This window comes from Vicugna pacos, chromosome 2, assembly GCF_048564905.1.
Source record: "Vicugna pacos chromosome 2, VicPac4, whole genome shotgun sequence".
In the NCBI taxonomy this organism is placed as follows: Eukaryota; Metazoa; Chordata; class Mammalia; order Artiodactyla; family Camelidae; genus Vicugna; species Vicugna pacos.
The window spans coordinates 80,844,208-80,861,504 of record NC_132988.1 but is presented as its reverse complement, the minus strand read 5'-3'; the positions used below and the strand labels follow the sequence as shown (position 1 = coordinate 80,861,504).

General features: G+C 34.6%; 1 protein-coding gene across 9 annotated transcripts in view; it reads left to right on the top strand.

The window, feature by feature from the left end:
* Positions 1–17,297, top strand: part of KLHL8 (kelch like family member 8) — a 64,454-nt gene that overhangs the window by 33,916 nt on the left and 13,241 nt on the right. For 6 of the 9 annotated variants that reach the window (XR_012061235.1, XR_012061231.1, XR_012061228.1 and 3 more), the window contains 7 exons: positions 2,457–2,600; positions 3,533–3,644; positions 10,621–10,789; positions 11,002–11,161; positions 13,449–13,650; positions 13,885–13,969; positions 14,729–14,811. Coding sequence is in view for 3 of the 9 variants with exons in the window: in XM_072943060.1 (XP_072799161.1) it covers positions 2,457–2,600; positions 3,533–3,644; positions 10,621–10,789; positions 11,002–11,161; positions 13,449–13,650; positions 13,885–13,969; positions 14,729–14,788 (932 nt within the window). In the remaining 6 variants the exon portion in view is untranslated. Of the gene's footprint in view, positions 1–2,456; positions 2,601–3,532; positions 3,645–10,620; positions 10,790–11,001; positions 11,162–13,448; positions 13,651–13,884; positions 15,553–17,297 lie in introns of those variants that run through there. The other 3 variants (XM_072943060.1, XM_072943066.1, XM_072943075.1) reach the window with 3 other exon arrangements.

The following is a 17,297-nucleotide window of genomic DNA, read 5'->3' as shown; positions in this document are numbered from 1 at the left end:
AAGTTTGAATGTCGTAGATCTGCCTATGAAGAAGTAATTCTTCAGAATAATTAGTTTAACATGAAAAGGACTGCTTATTTATTTTCCTTTTTTATAGGTTAATTTAACATTAATTTTGTTTGCAGTTAAGATTTTTTTCTTTTCTTTTGAATTCTGTTTTAGGAAGTCAAGGTATTCTTCAGATTCAGATTTGAATTCAAACGACATCTTGGCAGCTTAGATGATATGCCAAACATTCTAGACCCTCGTATACATGATCTCTTACGTGACTGCAAGAACTTTAGGAAGTAGATTTAGTGAAGGATTTGATCCTCATGAGCACGGGGGTATTATTCCATTTTACGGATGAGGAAACTGAGAATTAGAGCAGGAAAGGCCCACAACATAGCAGAGAAAGGATTTGCATCCTAATATTTTTACTTCATTTTAGTTTGTCCTTTCATGTCGTGTTCCTAGGTGACCTATATAGCTGAAATATTAGTGTCCACTTAAATAAAATCTAATCATTGATTGGGCTTACATTCTGGGATTGTAACTCCAGACTGTGCCACTAAACATTTGTAATTTGGGGCAGATTTCTTAATCTCTGAAGGCCTCAGTTTATTTATAAGTAATTTGGACTGGGATAATCTTTAAAGTCTCTTCCAACTTTAAATTTCCCTGATTTAAAATATTTAATTAGTTGGGAAACTGCACAAGTAGCTCTGGTTATTCATTTATGCAGTCATTCCGCAGACATATAATTGCTTTCCATGGGGCAGGTTCTGGGTTAGGCATTAGAAATGAAATGCAAACACAAATGGAGTATAGCCAGGCCTGTATTGAGAGAGAGAACTTTTAGTCTGATCTAGGGAAATAAACGTATGAATAAGTAAATGCAATAAAGTATTACTAGTACTTTGATGTAATCACAAGGTATGGTGGGAGACAAAAAGAAAAGAGTGGTTATTTTTACTTTGGAAGGAACAAAAAAGGTTTTATGGAGAAGGTAACCCCCAGTCTTAGTTTTGAATAATAGGTATTCTTCTGGGTGCCACTAAGAGAAGGACATTCAGTTCATTTTACATTTATTGAATGCTTAGTACCTGCTAGACATTGTGCTAGTCTTTATTAGTGCATAAACCCTTAACACACCATCTTAATCTAGTTTAGATTCTGGTGACAGATAATCATCATTTCAGTACTGTATGTTAAATGAATAATAGTTACCAAAAGTTGGCTGTTGGAACACCGAGGATGACCACAGCAGGAGTATGAACATTAAGAGAATGAGACGCAGAAGATCAAGTTAGACACTGCCAGGCCATTATGCTGTTTTAAGGCTCTGTCTTGCAGAGCAGTGGTTCTCACTGTGTGAAGCAAGGGTGGCCCCCTGACCAGCAACATCAGCATTCACTTGGGAACTTTTTAGAAATACAAAATTTTGGACCTACCCCAGACCTAATGAATCAGAAACTCTTGGGGTAAAGGGGTCAGCCTAACAATCTGTGTTTTACGCTCTCCAAGTGATTCTGTACCACACTGAAGTTTTGATCTTTTTTTAAAAATTGTAATAAAATACATACAATATAAAAATTGCCACTTTAACTATTTTTAAAATGTATAATTTAGTGGCATATGATAAAATTTTTAAGAACTGCTGATGTAGGTAATGAAAAGCTGTTGAGAGAGTCTTTAATTAGATTATTTGGTTGATAGCCCGAAAGCAGAAAGAGTACTGAGTACTAAGTGACAAGAGAAAACAAGATTCTGCAGTAATAGCTGATGAGGGCCTGCACTAATGCAGTGGCAGTGGGAATATTGAGGGAGAGGAAGGAAGAGGTTGTTTAGGTAGGTGAGGAAGAAAAATGCTTTTGAACATTTTGGTTTGAGGTGCCTATGGGACACCAAGTGGAAATGTGGCTTAGAAATGGATGTTGAAAGGCATTATGATACAGATGGAATTTTAAGTGAAGTATTGAATTTTTCCTGTGTGAGCGTGGAGTATCTGAGAAATAGGCTAAAAATGAAACATAGAAAACATAGGAAAGAGAGAAATGACTGGAAACGAAACGAGACCTTGATATTATGGAAATCAAGAGTGATAAGGAGTTTCAAAAAAAAGGGTGATCAACATATCAAATATTTTAATTGTGTCCCATCAGAAATTAACTTTATGAGCTTTTTAGCTTTTGTAATGGCCTGAGCAAGAGCAATTTTACAGAGTGGGTGAGAGTTTTAACCACTTCTTAGTGGGATGTTAGCAAGCAGAGATACTGATGTATCCTATTTGAGAAATTCAAAGGAGGGAAAAAGAAAAATTTAGATTTTTAGTACTATAATGACATTAAATGCTATCCAAATAACTCATTTTTTTGGCCATGAATCAAAATTTTGACTTTCTAAATTTTTTTCTGTACTTACTTAAAAAAAAATAACTGTGATTTTTAACCTCTATTTTGTGTCTTTACCTTTAGGTGTGCTGTTTTGTGTAGGTGGTCGAGGTGGATCAGGTGACCCCTTTCGCAGTATTGAATGCTATTCTATCAACAAAAACAGTTGGTTCTTTGGACCAGAAATGAATAGTCGAAGGCGACATGTGGGTGTAATTTCAGTGGAAGGTGGGTCACTATTGTTTTAAATCACATCTCATGATCAAAATGCTCTTTTAAAATATTTGCACTTAGAGAATTTGTTTCTATAAGAAAATTCCTACATTATAAAATGTTTCCATATATCAATAAATTATTTGGGTGGGGAATATTTACTGTGTGCCCATAGATGCTCAGTGTATGATCTGCTGCATATAGACGTTAATGGGAGATGAGTATTAGGGAAAAAGCAGTTAAAATAAACTATTCTGAGTTATATTTGCAAAAGACAAACTAAAGAAAAATATTATTGAATTCAAATAATATATATCAGCTTTTTTTCCTGTGCCCATCTAATTATTATTATTGAAATTAGATTTTTTTTTAACTGGTTACTGGAAGTGAATTAATTGCAGAGCCATGGATAAATTGTTAGGAGACTTTAAAAAGTCACTTTTCTTCTGATTATGAGTTTATAAATGCTTTGGGGGGGAAATATGATAACATGTTTTAATAAAAGATAAAAATCATCTGTAATCCAAACACCTAGAAATAGTTAACGTTTTGGTATGGAATATTTCCAATTTTTATTTCATTTAGAATAAAAGTTTGATTTATTGTATTAAGAGTTTTATATTTTTATATAGCATAAGAGCATTTTTTGATTTTATTAAACATTCTTTGAAAGGATGATGAGTGATTTCATTTACTAAGTAATAAAAAGTTGGGACATCTAAGGGTGGGATAATATTTGAACATTTAAATAACTTGTAAAACAGCATGTCTCAGGTATTAGTAGAAACTCACATTTTCTTTTGACTACGGAAGTGACGACATAATGTTGAGCAGAAGAATATGTGTTAAATTAATTTATCATACTATTTTAATTATATATTGATATATATAAACACCATTATCAATTTATTTATTTGTAATCAAGTGAATACTTCTCTTTTTGGCAGGTAAAGTGTATGCAGTGGGTGGACATGATGGAAATGAACATTTAGGTAGTATGGAGATGTTTGATCCTCTCACTAATAAATGGATGATGAAGGCATCAATGAACACAAAGAGGTAGATCAGCATGGAAATTTATTTTGATTTGTTGGTGGAAAATAAAGCTTCCTGTAATTGAAAGGGCTAATTTTTTACTTTTTAGAAACCGTTAAAGCATCCAATGTGATACTTTTTATAACATTTAAATTTTTCCTGAAAATTAAGAATAGAATCATGTCTTTGAGTATGATGATTGTCATAGTTTTCACTTACACCTCAGTGATTATTTTTTAACTTTAACTTTGAAATAATTTTAGGTTTTCAGAGAAGTTTTAAAAATAGTTGAGTTCCTATGTGCTTATGGTTCTCAACTGAAGATAATTTTGCCCCCTCTGGAACACTTGGCAATGTCTGGAGACATTTTTTGCTTGTCACAACTTGAGGGCCAACAGGTTGGGGGAATTGCTGTTGGCTTCTAGTTGGGCGAGGCCAAGGGTGCAGCTAAAGATCCTATAATACACAAGAAAGCCCCCTACAGCAAAGAATTACCCGGCCCCAAAAATTAATAGTGCCAAGACAGAAATCCTACTGTATACTCTTCACCCAGCTCCCGTAATACGAACATCTTACACCATCTTAGCATGATTATTGAAACTAGGAAATTTGAAACTAGGAAATAACATCAATGTAATGCTGTTAATTAATCTGTAGACCTTATTCAACTTTTGCCAATTTTTTCTGCACATTCTTAGGCTTCTAATTGGTCTTTCTTTCCTAACTGTATTGGCTCATAATCTAATATAGTGTGAATGGTAGCAGAGGTGGTAGATGTTTTTGTCTTGTCCTTGATCTTAATAGAAATGTCTCTAGTGTTTCCCTATTAGGTAAGATACTAGCCTTAGGGTTAAGGCATATGTATTTTAGCATGTTAAGAAAATATCTTTCAATTTCTATTCACTATTTTTTAATCATTATGAGCAGTTAATATTTAAAATATTCATCCATAATAAATTGACATATATATTGATAAGTAGATCAATCTCTTTAGAGGAGAAAGATTTTTAGTAACATGACTTAGGAAATGCTGACTAGCTTTGAATACCAAATTTTCAGATGTCTTAAGATAGAAGAATAGCTAATATCATATGACTAAATCAGGATTCAATAGCATAGTACATCAAACATATTCTAGATCTACAGGCAAAACCTAAAAATATTTAAATTAGAGTTACAGGTTAAAACCTGCTTTAGATATTAAAAAAAAATTGCACCACTACAACATGGTGAGAAGTCAAATTTGTGATTATGTTTCATATGGAAAAAATACCTGAACCAATATGAAGCACAGTTCTTAGAAAAGGAGGGAAATGAACATAATACAGTTGCCTGCATTAAGAGAAGTAAAGCCTTTGGACCAAGGGAGATTGTAGTTGTCCTGTTCTTTATGCTGATCCTGTCTGTATCTGGAGCTGTGGTCTCATGCTGGGATATGCAACACCAATTGGAATATGGGAATAAAAAATTAGACTCTCAATATATTTTTTTATTTCATCCTTAAATTTATTTTGTGTGGGCGTTTTATAATGAACATAACCTGTTAGTACAGTAATAAATGTTTATAATTTGAAAATGATTATGGGGGTGCACAAAAATTGATATAAATGTAGGAGTAATTTCATGGGATAGATGTAAGGACTGACATATTAGAGATCTGAAAAGCGTTCATATAAAAAATTGTTGAAGGGGTTTGGTCTGGAGACAGAAGTACTTGAAGGAATATCTGGATGCTTTAAGAGATGATGGAAGGAAGGAAATTCAGCAAATAGGGTGAGGATTTCAAAGACTGCACCTAATAATTTACATAAACCTAGGTACTAGAATAATTCTGCCTCTTTGTTTCAGTGTGAAAATATAATAGAAGAAAGAAAAAGAGGGGTATTAGAGTAAATATTGAAAATATTGCTTAACAGTAGCTTTGTATACAAAAACAAAAATCAAAACATCTTTATTAAAATTTTATTGAAAAGAAACAAACCCAAATTAACAAAACCTAACCATAAACATTGACTTACGTGGTTTGCAAACTGCAACAACATTCTGTAAGAGTGAAAAAATGACTTGTTGCCAAAGTGAGCAATTCCAAATTGAACTGCCCGCAGGGATCCATTGCCATCTAACTTTCTATTCTTGATTAATTTCACATAAAGTGTTTTTAACTGGTTTTTCTTTATGTGTTAAAAGTATGAAAGATTAGCTGGAAATGTGAGGAGAGTTCTGCTGAAAAGAGATCTTTAGCCTTTTTTCACTCTTGAGAAGAAAGAATCTTAGGGGGAAAAGCTGGTCTTAAAATATACTACTTATCTACAAATGACATTTGAATACTTTAGTAGGCTTGATTTATGCTCCATAGTAACTACAAATAAATAGTTTAAATTCTAACTGATGAATAAAAATGAGGGAGAAAATCCTAAAGTATATTTTTAATTTTTATATCTTTGCCTCTTTTTCATCATAAGCAGGTTTTTAGCCAAGTATTGAGTGAATTTCTCTAGCAAAATAGTTCAGTTTCTTTAAGTTTTAAGAATATGCCCTGAGCACTACAATAGCTTTCTAACTGCATAAGAAAAAAACATAGAACTGCAATTATTTTCTCATATTATTTGCTTGTATAATTTGTATCCCCACAAACCACTGTTTCAGTGCATCCCAAGATAATTTTCACATGTTAAGTATCTGGTTTTATTTGTTTTTTCCCCTTTTCCATCTTTCCCCTAAAATGGATACTTACATTTGCTCAAGCTGTGGTTTTACTGAAACCCATCATCCTAACAGAGCATCTCTAGGGGTCGATTTATTTATTCAGCATATACTGGTTAAGTGCCCATTGTAAGATATACCAAGTGCTGAAGATGGAGCAATAAATAAGATAGCCAATTTCCCTATCTCTGTAGAGCTTACACTCTAAAAGGCAAGATAAAAATAAAGACATAATTACAATGGTAATAATGTTACCACCAGGATAAGTAAAGAATAATTGGGAGCAGAGATCTTAATGAAGTCCCATTTAACCTAAGATCAGAAGCAATAGAAGAATTTAGCCTGGTTAAGTGGGTGATGGGTAGAAGGGTGGTGGATGGAAAGTGATAAAGAGTCTTTGAAAAACTGGAGGTGAATGAGAGCAGAGAGCATGAAAGAAGTCCAGTGTGGCTGAGAAATTAAAGGGAATAGTGTTGGGGGGAGGGTATAGCTCAGTGGTGAAGCACATGCTTAGCATGCACAAGGTCCTGGGTTCAATCCCCAGTACCTCAGTTTAAAAGGGGAATAGTGTTAAGAGGTAAGGCTGAAATAGTAGGCAAAACATAAGGGTCTTCAGGTTTGCCAGGATTTTTTATCTGGTCGGCTTAGAAATACACACACACACACACACACCACACCACACCACACCACACCACACCACATCACACCACACCACACCACACAACACACACACATTTTTGGTAGCAGGGGAATGATAGAATCACATTTTTCTCCAGAGTTCCTCTGCTTATGAAATGAAGAAGGTATTTGAGGAGGACCAGGGTGAAAAGTCTGGGGGACTGAAAGGGTTATTGTAATATTTCAGTCAAGAAAAAATGGTGGCTTGGACTCAGGTGGTAGAAGTTAAGAAAGAGAAAAGAGGACATATTTGAGAGTTCAGAAGTGTACAATCAATAAGATTTTATGATAATTATATGTGGGAGGTAGAAAGAACATAAGGTAGAGGCAATGATGATCCTTCAGTTTCTGGCTTAAACAACTTAGTATGGATAGCGGTATGATTTTCTGCACTGGGAAGAACAAGATGGTGAATAGGATAAAATTTTTGTTTCTCTTGTAATAGGTGTGTTAGTTTTCTCTTGCTGTGTAACCATTTATGACAAGCTTAGCAGCTTAGAACAACATTCATTTATTAGGTCAGAAGTCCAGCAATTTTTACTGAGTTTTCCACTTACGGTCTCACAAGATATCTGTGTCAAGGTGTAGGCTGGAGGCTCTTATGGACGCTCTGAGGAAGAGACTACTTCCAAGGTCGTTTAGGTTACTGATAGAATTCACTTCTATGGGATTATAGGACCGAGTTTCTCATTTTTACTGGCTGTAGGTCAGGGGTCACTCAGCTCCTAGAAGCCACTGTGAGGTGCTTTCCAGGTGTTCTCCTCTGTCTTCAAACAACCAGCAGTTTGCAGAATTCACCTCGTTCTCTGAGTTTCTGATCTGACTTCTGCTACCAGCTGGAGAAACCTCTCTGCTTTTATAGGGCTTGTGTGATTAGATTAGGCCCACTCAGCTAATCTCCCTTTTGCCATATAATGTAGCATAATCATAGGAGTGAAACTTGAGGGTGAATATTGTTGGGGGAGATATCTTAAAATCTCCCTAGCACAGGGAGGTAAACAGTGAGTTTCATTTCAGATTAAAGTTAAGGTTGAAGAGCCAGGTAGATTTAAAAAGTTAGATACACATCTGGAAATATGTATCAGAGCTCTCATAAATTCATGGAAAGGATGAGATTACCTGCAGAGAGTATAGTGTGATAAGAAGTCTTAGGGAACTTTGTAATTTAGTAATAGAGTAGAGAAGAAGGCACTGTTAAAGGAAGCTGAAAAGTACCAGCCGGAGAGATAATGTAGAAGGGAACTCAAACATGTGATGCCATGAAAATCAAAAGAAGAGAGTTTTAAGGAGTAGGAAATAACCAATGATGTCATATGCTCTTGTGTTCTGGGGGCTAAGAATTGGGGGGAAATCACATGGCACACTTACTTTCGCCATGGTATAACACTGGTATGTTCTAGAGTGCACACGCACGAGTTCACCCATACCTGAAAGTTTATAACCACAGTATTTTGTAAGTCATTGCTTACAAGGTTAAGGAGACAAAATGAATGACAACATTATCCTTAACAATTTCTTTCCTAAGATACTCTTGGTAAACTGAAAGTTAGAATTTCAGTAGAGCAGCCCTCTCTCCAGTGATAGTAGCTAATACATGGCACAGAATATGGGCCAGTCACTATAGTGCTTTCCTTTATTGACTCATTCGGATCAGCTGTGTCTGCTTTTTCCTCAGATGAATTACAGATGAAGCAGCAAAGTAGTACAGGTTTATACAGTACACTTTTATCCAAAGTATATACCATGTCAGTGACGTGTAAGTTTTAGAATAGATCAAATTTTATTGCTGCAGTGTGTTAAAAAAAAATTGGTATAGTTTTTTCCAGTCACCATTACAGTGAATTAGCTTTTTATTGTATCAGTAAGTTGGTTTATTAATTATAAACAGGTACTATACATTTCTTTATACTTTGATACGTTTATCATCATTTGTATTATGAATTTATATGTATATTTTGACATTAGTAAGATACTAATAATAAAGTAAAATGGGTATGGGATATATAGGAACTCTGTGCTGTTTTTGAAACTTTTCTGTAATGTAAGTCTCTCCTGAAATAAAAAGGTTTTGAAATAGGGATATTTTCACTGGCCACTTCTCTTCTCTGTTATCTTCCATTTCTCCAGTGTTCTCCAAGTTTTCTCATCTTGTTTCATGCTCTCTTCTACACCATGTATGGGGCTCAGCTTTATACATCTGTTAAGTACAATGAGGAGAAATTATGACTTTTGATTATGAGCGTGGGTTTTGGAGTCTGACTAACTGTTTTACTCTTAGCTCTGCTGTTTTCAAACTGTCTGGCCCTGAGTAAATTACACCTCATCAGCCCCATTCCTTATGTGTAAGGTGGCGTTGACTTCAGTATCAAACTCATAGTTATCTTTTTAAAGATAGTATTTTTATAGCTCTTGGCTTATGGTACTAAACATCATAATAGTTTTATTTTCAGTTTTCTACATTAACATAGTTTCATCATTACAGGTTTTATAGACAACTACTCTCAGAGTTTGCAGAGAGGCAAGAACATGGCAATGACAGTAATGTGTAATGTGAAAATTCAAGGAAAAGACAAAGCAACTATTTGATGTTGAGATAATTGATAATAGATAATGTGAGATTATGAGGTTAGGGTTCAAGCAGTCCCACATCATGTTCATTATTCAGAAGGCTCTGCAATAATGATATCAGACAAAGAGTGAGATCCTGGCTTAAATAATGCTTTTTTCCTTTTCTGTATCTCCTTTCTGTTTAATACTAATCTCATGAAATTTAGGCCACCTGATACAGCAGAAAGACCACATGTTAAAATTTGGAAAATTACTGTTAATATTTGATGCAGCCCATAATCCAAAGGTCAGAGAAGGCTTAAATAACTCCCATCATTTTCTAAAGGGGTTTCCCCAAAAAGCACTGCTGACCTCACTATTAAACTTCATTATTTGTTTGTTCTATTTAAGATTTTTAGGTGAATAATATTTCTTTCAATTCCATGTTTTGGTATACAGATTTCTAAGATGGCCCCCAAAATTCCTACCCATGTACTCACAGGACTGTGAATACAATGGGATTGCACTCTTACGAATGAATTAGCTTATAACATGGGCTAAGTCTCTTCCTTTCCAGAAAGATAAATAAATGCCCTTCAGAAGTAGAGCAATGTGATACAAAGCTTGTAATATAAAAATTGATGTTATTTTGTTTGATATAATGAACTGCAACAAAATGTGGTCTTCAATTACATGAATTTAGTAATGAGATTGACTTCTGACCTCTCTAGCAAATCATCTGAGTTCATCAGCCTCTCATATGAAATTGTTTTACTAATTGAATGTCTTGGACTCCATTTATAGTATTTTGTTGGGTTTTCCTTTATTATTTCGTTTGAGTTTGGCATCACCTGTATAGGCTGTGCTTCATAAAACTCCAAAGGGTGCTGTTCATAGACTTGCAGTTTGGCAGCCCTGTAGCCCTCTGTTGAGAAGATATGATAAATCTAAAAATAATGGGGAAAAGCCACATTGATGTTTAACATGATGAATGGGGGCATTAGCACAATTTTTTGGCTACCTTTTTTCTGGAAACAAATCAGAATGCTAAAGTGTTTTATTATTTTTGCAGGCGAGGAATTGCCTTGGCCTCCTTGGGAGGCCCAATATATGCAATTGGAGGTTTAGATGACAACACTTGTTTCAACGACGTGGAGAGATATGACATAGAATCTGATCAGTGGAGTACAGTGGCACCAATGAACACTCCCCGTGGAGGAGTCGGCTCTGTGGCTCTTGTGGTAAGTTATGTTGCAGCTTGCTCGCTGGATTGGATTGTATCACATCCCTAACCAAAAAGGAAAGACCTGTGTATTCATATCTCCAGAATGCAGATAGTGATTACACCCCAGACTCTTCCATGAAATACTGCTCACTCGCATATTCTAGTCTACTAGCAGAAAAACCAATTCAAAATCTAATGTCATGTGTTTTTATTTTTTTCTTTATTTAGAACCATGTTTATGCAGTAGGTGGCAATGATGGAGTAGCTTCTCTATCTAGTGTGGAGAGGTATGATCCACATCTCGATAAGTGGATAGAAGTTAAAGAAATGGGTCAGCGAAGAGCAGGCAATGGAGTTAGTGAGCTCCATGGTTGCTTATACGTTGTTGGTAAGTGGATGGTATTTCTCTAATTTAATTTTTTACAGGACATAAACACAGTAACACAAATTGTATTGCATTTAGGCTCAAGTGGAGTCAGTCCTAAGATCTGCTTTTGAATTCTTAAGGTTCATATTCATGCTTTTTTGTTTTCATCTCATCTTTCATGTTTAAACTCTACCTCCATATTTTTACTAAGAGTAGCAAGTAATCTGAAGTAGGGGATTACATTTAAATAAGACATTTTTTAATGTCAGGACACAGATTGAATGTGCTTTGTTAAAATAAATATTTAAAGACCTAAGACATGTTTTTCTCATCTTCATTTCAAGGGAATTATGTTGACTACTTTAAGCAAACCAATAGGTATTTCATATGCATAATAGCTATTAGCATCTCTGTATTGCTTTCTGACTTACTATATAATAGAGTTGGAGCGAACTATAGGCAGTACTTTCTCAGACTTTCATGTGAATAGGAATAATCTGGCGAGGCCCAGATTCTGTATTTCTAGCAGCTCCCAAGTGATAATTGGTGCTATTTCTGGTCCACTTAACACATTTCCAATAGCAAGGTTTTTAAAGAATTATGAAATGGGGATAATAATGCCTGTCTTTAAAAATTATTTTAAGACTCCAAGATGATTTATGTTAAGCATTTCAAACTGTGTTTGTTATTTGTTACCAGTACATAGGTAGATATATTGATTGTAATTAATAATGCCTTCCTTTACAAGAGGAGGAGATGAATTTGGAGAGGAGGTCGCTAGCATATGTCACACTTTCTTATGTTGATGTAAATTTGTGTTACAGAACTGAGAGTTCTTGATAAGAGAGTGGGATATTATTAGCATTTAAATGTCTGCAAATAATAGAAGTATTACTGAATATTTCAGTGCTCATGTGTATTAAACAAGAAGAGAAATAACAATTTACATCTCCCAGCTCCCTGCCTAGCATAGGCATTGATATGTGTTGTACGTCAATAGGAGTATCACTGCTGCTGTTACTTACTAAATCTTCTGGGCCCTTATAGGTAGAACAGACATAGTAAAGATAAGACTGACTTAAGGTTGAACCTTAAAAACAAACCCTCTTGGTCATTCAAGTCCTACTTAAAACAGGTACTACCGATTTGAATAAGAAAATTTTGAAGGTAACTTTATAGGAAGCTAATTGCATCCTACCTTTTCTGTTCTGCTTTGAGTTCTTTATTCAAAATTCATATATATTACCTAGGAAAGTGATAGGGGGTCCAATGAAAAAGTGGGCTAGAAAAGTATAAATACCCTGTTTTAAAAACTTAATCTTCTACATGAGCATGAGCAATAATTAAAACTAAAGCCTTTGTTACAATGAAAAAATATAGTTGTGATAGTGATGAAATTGCTACATACATTTGTTAAAATTCATTGAAATATGCACTGTGATCAGTGGATTTTACCTCAGTTGATTAAATAAAATTAAACTCATTAGACTCATTAGAGAAGTTGACTTTGTTGATTTTTTTTTTTTTTTTTAGCTGACCTTGTTTCTAAATAGACTGGTCATAATATCAGCACTTCCTGTCCTCAGGAAAATAGGCTTAGTCACCAGGGAGAGCTGTTACTCACGTAGACTGAGATGGAGCCTAAAAAGAGACACGTTTATTTTTAAAGGAAGGAGCACTGTTAAAAGGACAGTCTCTATGTTTAACCCTCAGGAACATAATAAGTAACATTGTTGGGATGATCTATAGAGAGGACTATCATCATCTATAATATATAGCACGAAGATATAGTTTTGGCAAAAATCAGTAAGAATTCAGTCATAGTCCACCATCTCTGTAATTATGGCAATTATAGGACTAAGGGAAACAGTTGGAAAAGTTTAACTTAGACCTAAAAGAGTCAGATGATTTAGTGTAGTTTATTCTCTTCTCAAGCCCTCTTGCTGTTTAAAATCTAATATATACATGTATACACCATGAGAAGGAATCTCAGTACTGTCTTGCTTACCTTTAGGAGGCTAAGGAAAAATTATATGAATGTTGTGGGCTTTTTTCTTTTCTCCTAAATTATCTGCTTGAATACAGGGACTCCAGTTTTTCCCACTTTAAGATTTTTAATCCTAGTGTTGAGGAGAATTTAAATTATCTTGAATTACAGAAAATGTCAAATAGGAGTTGGTAGTAGTGATAGACGGTGGGATTTTCTAAAATGTTTTGAAAAGCTTGGTTTGTAGAAGCTATTGAATTGAGATTGAATGGTTGATTTCTGTGAAAGATAATGCTATTTTAAAAATCTTTCTTCATGTAGGAGGTTTTGATGATAATTCTCCTCTGAGTTCAGTTGAGCGGTACGACCCTCGAAGCAACAAGTGGGATTATGTAGCAGCCCTTACCACTCCCAGGGGTGGAGTGGGGATCGCGACAGTGATGGGCAAAATCTTTGCAGTTGGTGGTCATAATGGCAATGCATACTTAAATACAGTAGAAGCATTTGATCCAGTGCTGAATAGGTAATTTTTATTTTTCCTCTATGCTTTAATGGGTTCTTTCAGTAACATTACTCCAGAGTGCTAAAATGCTGCTAGATGTAGTTAATAGAAAACATTTGGGATATCTTATCTCCCCTAGGAAGCTTTTCCTGTCTTTCAAAACCAGTCCCATAATAGGGAGTTTTGTTTTGTCTTTTGAGTAAAGTAAATCATGATTTGTTTTAAGATGACATTCTTTCTCTTCTGTCTTTTCAGGTGGGAGCTTGTTGGATCTGTGTCTCACTGCAGAGCTGGAGCAGGTGTAGCTGTGTGTGCCTGTTTAACTAGCCAAATTCGAGATGTAGGTCATGGATCCAGTAATGTGGTTGACTGTATGTGATGGGAGTTCCAGCACCAACTATTTAGTCATATCTGATAGGGAAGAAAGACAACTAGGATTTTGTAATGACCGCCTTTGAACAGTTTTAACAACTACTAGAGTCTTATTTAAATGTAAACTTGTATTGTGACTAAGCATAACTTTTGGAATGGTAACTGAAGAATTACTAGTAATAAAGTTCAATTTGCTATTTCCCACTGTAGCAAATAACGAAGTAGGGAAGGAAGACAGTCTAACCTGAAACCATACCTCCAAAAAAGTTTAAATTAGTGCCAAAACTTGGAAATCTCTTTTTAAAAAAGTGTGGATGAATCAAAATGTAAAATGGATTCATTTGCTGAGCTTTACCTTTTGCCTAAAGGTGTTAACCTTAGGCAATGGATTTTTCCTAGAGGGGAAGTTAGAACCTATTCATCAACACAAGGATACCAGGACACATAATGGACCTGCTCCAATTGAAGATCATTTCTCTTTGGTGCTGATGAATTGATGGTGTGCTTTTTTTAGGTGTTGATTTTTCAATTTCTTGGATATTTACAGAAGTATAAAAAGTGTTTTTTCACCTTTCTGAGTGCCCCTTGGCTGCATTTTCAGAATTTTATAGGGATGCTGTAAGAAGCCCTTAATTTCAGTTTGAATTGTTAGGACACCAAAAGACCTAACAGAACTATTTCCATCTGAACGAATCTACACTTTTATTTTTTCATCTCACGCAAAAAGGATTTGTTTCATAATAAGCAGAAATGGAGCCAGAGGAGATACTGGAGAAGAAGGCTTTAGAGTCGACATTATTCTAGTGCCAGGTGAGATACCGTGAGAGTGAATGGTATTCATGACACGACTCCCTAATGGAAGGACTCTGAAAATATGTTTAACTCTCCTCGTTGATTTATTCATTTGATTTTGAACCCAAGATTTATTAACTTTCTATTTTGCTATTTGCCACCATCATAGTTTTTCTAACTGTACAGAATCTGGATTTATTTATTATCAGAAAAGGAATGCATTTTTATAAAAACCCTTTACAGACTATACTTTATGATTAGTTCAAGATACTGTAAAAACAGGAAAATTGGAACTACTGTTTTTTCTGTTACATTTATTCCTCTCGTGTATTTATTGAACTTTAATTGAAATTTTCTTTACATTAATTTGAAGCTAGATATTGATACACCTACTGATCTAACTGCTCTTCATGGTTTTACCAGTGTTATAAAATGGCCTATTCATTATATGTATTTATTTTATAAATATTTATGATGACTATTAAAATATTCTATTTTGTATTTGCAGTGTAGTTCAGTATCTCTCTTCCAGGCCTTCCTAAATTTCGTTCAGTCATGCCTTAGACTTAGTATAGTTCACTGCTGGTCAGTTATCTTGTTCACAAGGAAGCTGGGGCAGTGAGGAATACTTCCCCTATATATGCAGCCCTGAAGTTCATTGCCTAGTAGGTGTAATGGTCCTCATGGAATGGCAGCCTGGGCTTATCAGTACAATAAGACAGAAAGCCACATTGCAAAAGCCTAGTGCCTTGGGTATATTCGATCAGAAAAAGAAAAACTGTGAGAAGCCTTGGCTAGCAGATAAAGGTCTTTCACGAAGCAGATTTAAAAGTTCCCAAATTATGCCATTTTTTTTCTGTCAGCCTCTGGGCAAGTCCATAAGTCATTGTTGGATCTGAACCAGTGTTCTCTTGTACAACTGTACCCATATTTCAGTCAGTCCCAAAAGCATTTAACTCTGTAGCACTCACTGGGCTGGCTACAACTGGCTGAATGTGGGGAATAAGGCTCAAAACCTGGCTTCAGCTATTTCTCATGTCTAATGGAGTTCTTGTATTATAATGCATTTCTTGTATTATAATGTTTTTATGATTACTAGTGTGTTATATTTATTTTTGTAGGGGAGGGAATCTTATTGTTTCTAAGATTACTTAGAATGTTTTTTTCTTGAACATATTTCTGCCTTTGTCATGTGTATAGATTATAGGAGCATGAAGGTATTACATTTCCATTACTGCTTTTGTCTATACAGTAGACTTCTAACATCCTAAGTGGATCCCCTAGCTACCCATAAAATATGGAAATAAAGGGAACATGTGGCTGGCTGTTACATCATGTGTGAGCAGAAATGTAGCCTTGAAGGACCTGACAGTGGTTTGAAAAGATTAAAAGTAGAATCCATATGCAGTCTCTATTAAAAACATTCATTGAGATATGCAGTGTGAATCAGGCAGAAGGAATCATGCAATTGAAAGATGATTATATCCATAGGAATAGAAAGATGAAATATTCAAAGAGGATGGCTACAGGCCTGTAACTTTAACTTCAGATGTTAATATAACTACCAAAAGGACATAAAATAGAGCTAAAATTCAGAAATTATAAATGGAAAACAGAAAAAAGTGAAAATTTACACATTTCTTTAAGAAATATTTCTAGAAATATTGTTTGATTCTCCCATATAGTTATTAAAGCCAGTGCTTTTACTGTGTTGCACTGCCACTTTAAAAACAAATTACGTGATAATTGCTTTTGACTAATTTTACTATATCCTCTGTAACTAATTGATCATTTTAAAATATATGAATAAACTTTGTACTCCCTCCTAGGAGTATTATTCATTCCCTTAACTCCTAAATGCATTTTGAGCTTAATGCCTAGATAAGAGATTGTTGAAATTGTATAAACTACTCTTGCAAACGGTAAACTTGAGTTTTCTTTGTTCCTTTCCATGTCTTATATGATAGAGAATGCGTTTAGAATCTAATTCATGTCTTAGTTAAGAATGTTTTCTGTGGTTTATCATACCAGACTTTTAAAGAAACTATACTGGAATGTCATTGACTTTCTTTTTTTTCCTTTATGTAGAGTTATAAGTGTCAATAAAACTTCTCTATATTTTCTTAAAATCATGTATAAATTTATGTAGTACTATTCCAGCAAGTCAGAATAATTATCATATATACTACCAGGTACTGAGATCAGAAAGTTAGGTTCACATCAGTGCTTTTTATTGATTCAAAACATATTGTGTGTATTTATTATAAATAGGAACTGCTTTCTGTACAGTCTGTTTTTCATTGATTGCTTTTTATAGAATCTTTTCACAACTATGTAATTGTTTATTTTCCATCCCTCAGATACAAAGATTTAGTAGGTTGACTGTAACATTATTCTCCTCAAAGAAAGGATCTTCATATTTAACTGAAAATAGGAAGATTTTTGTTACCTTACAAAAATTGAAAGTTAAAAGCAGCCGATTTAAGCAATTGTCTCTTCAGCAA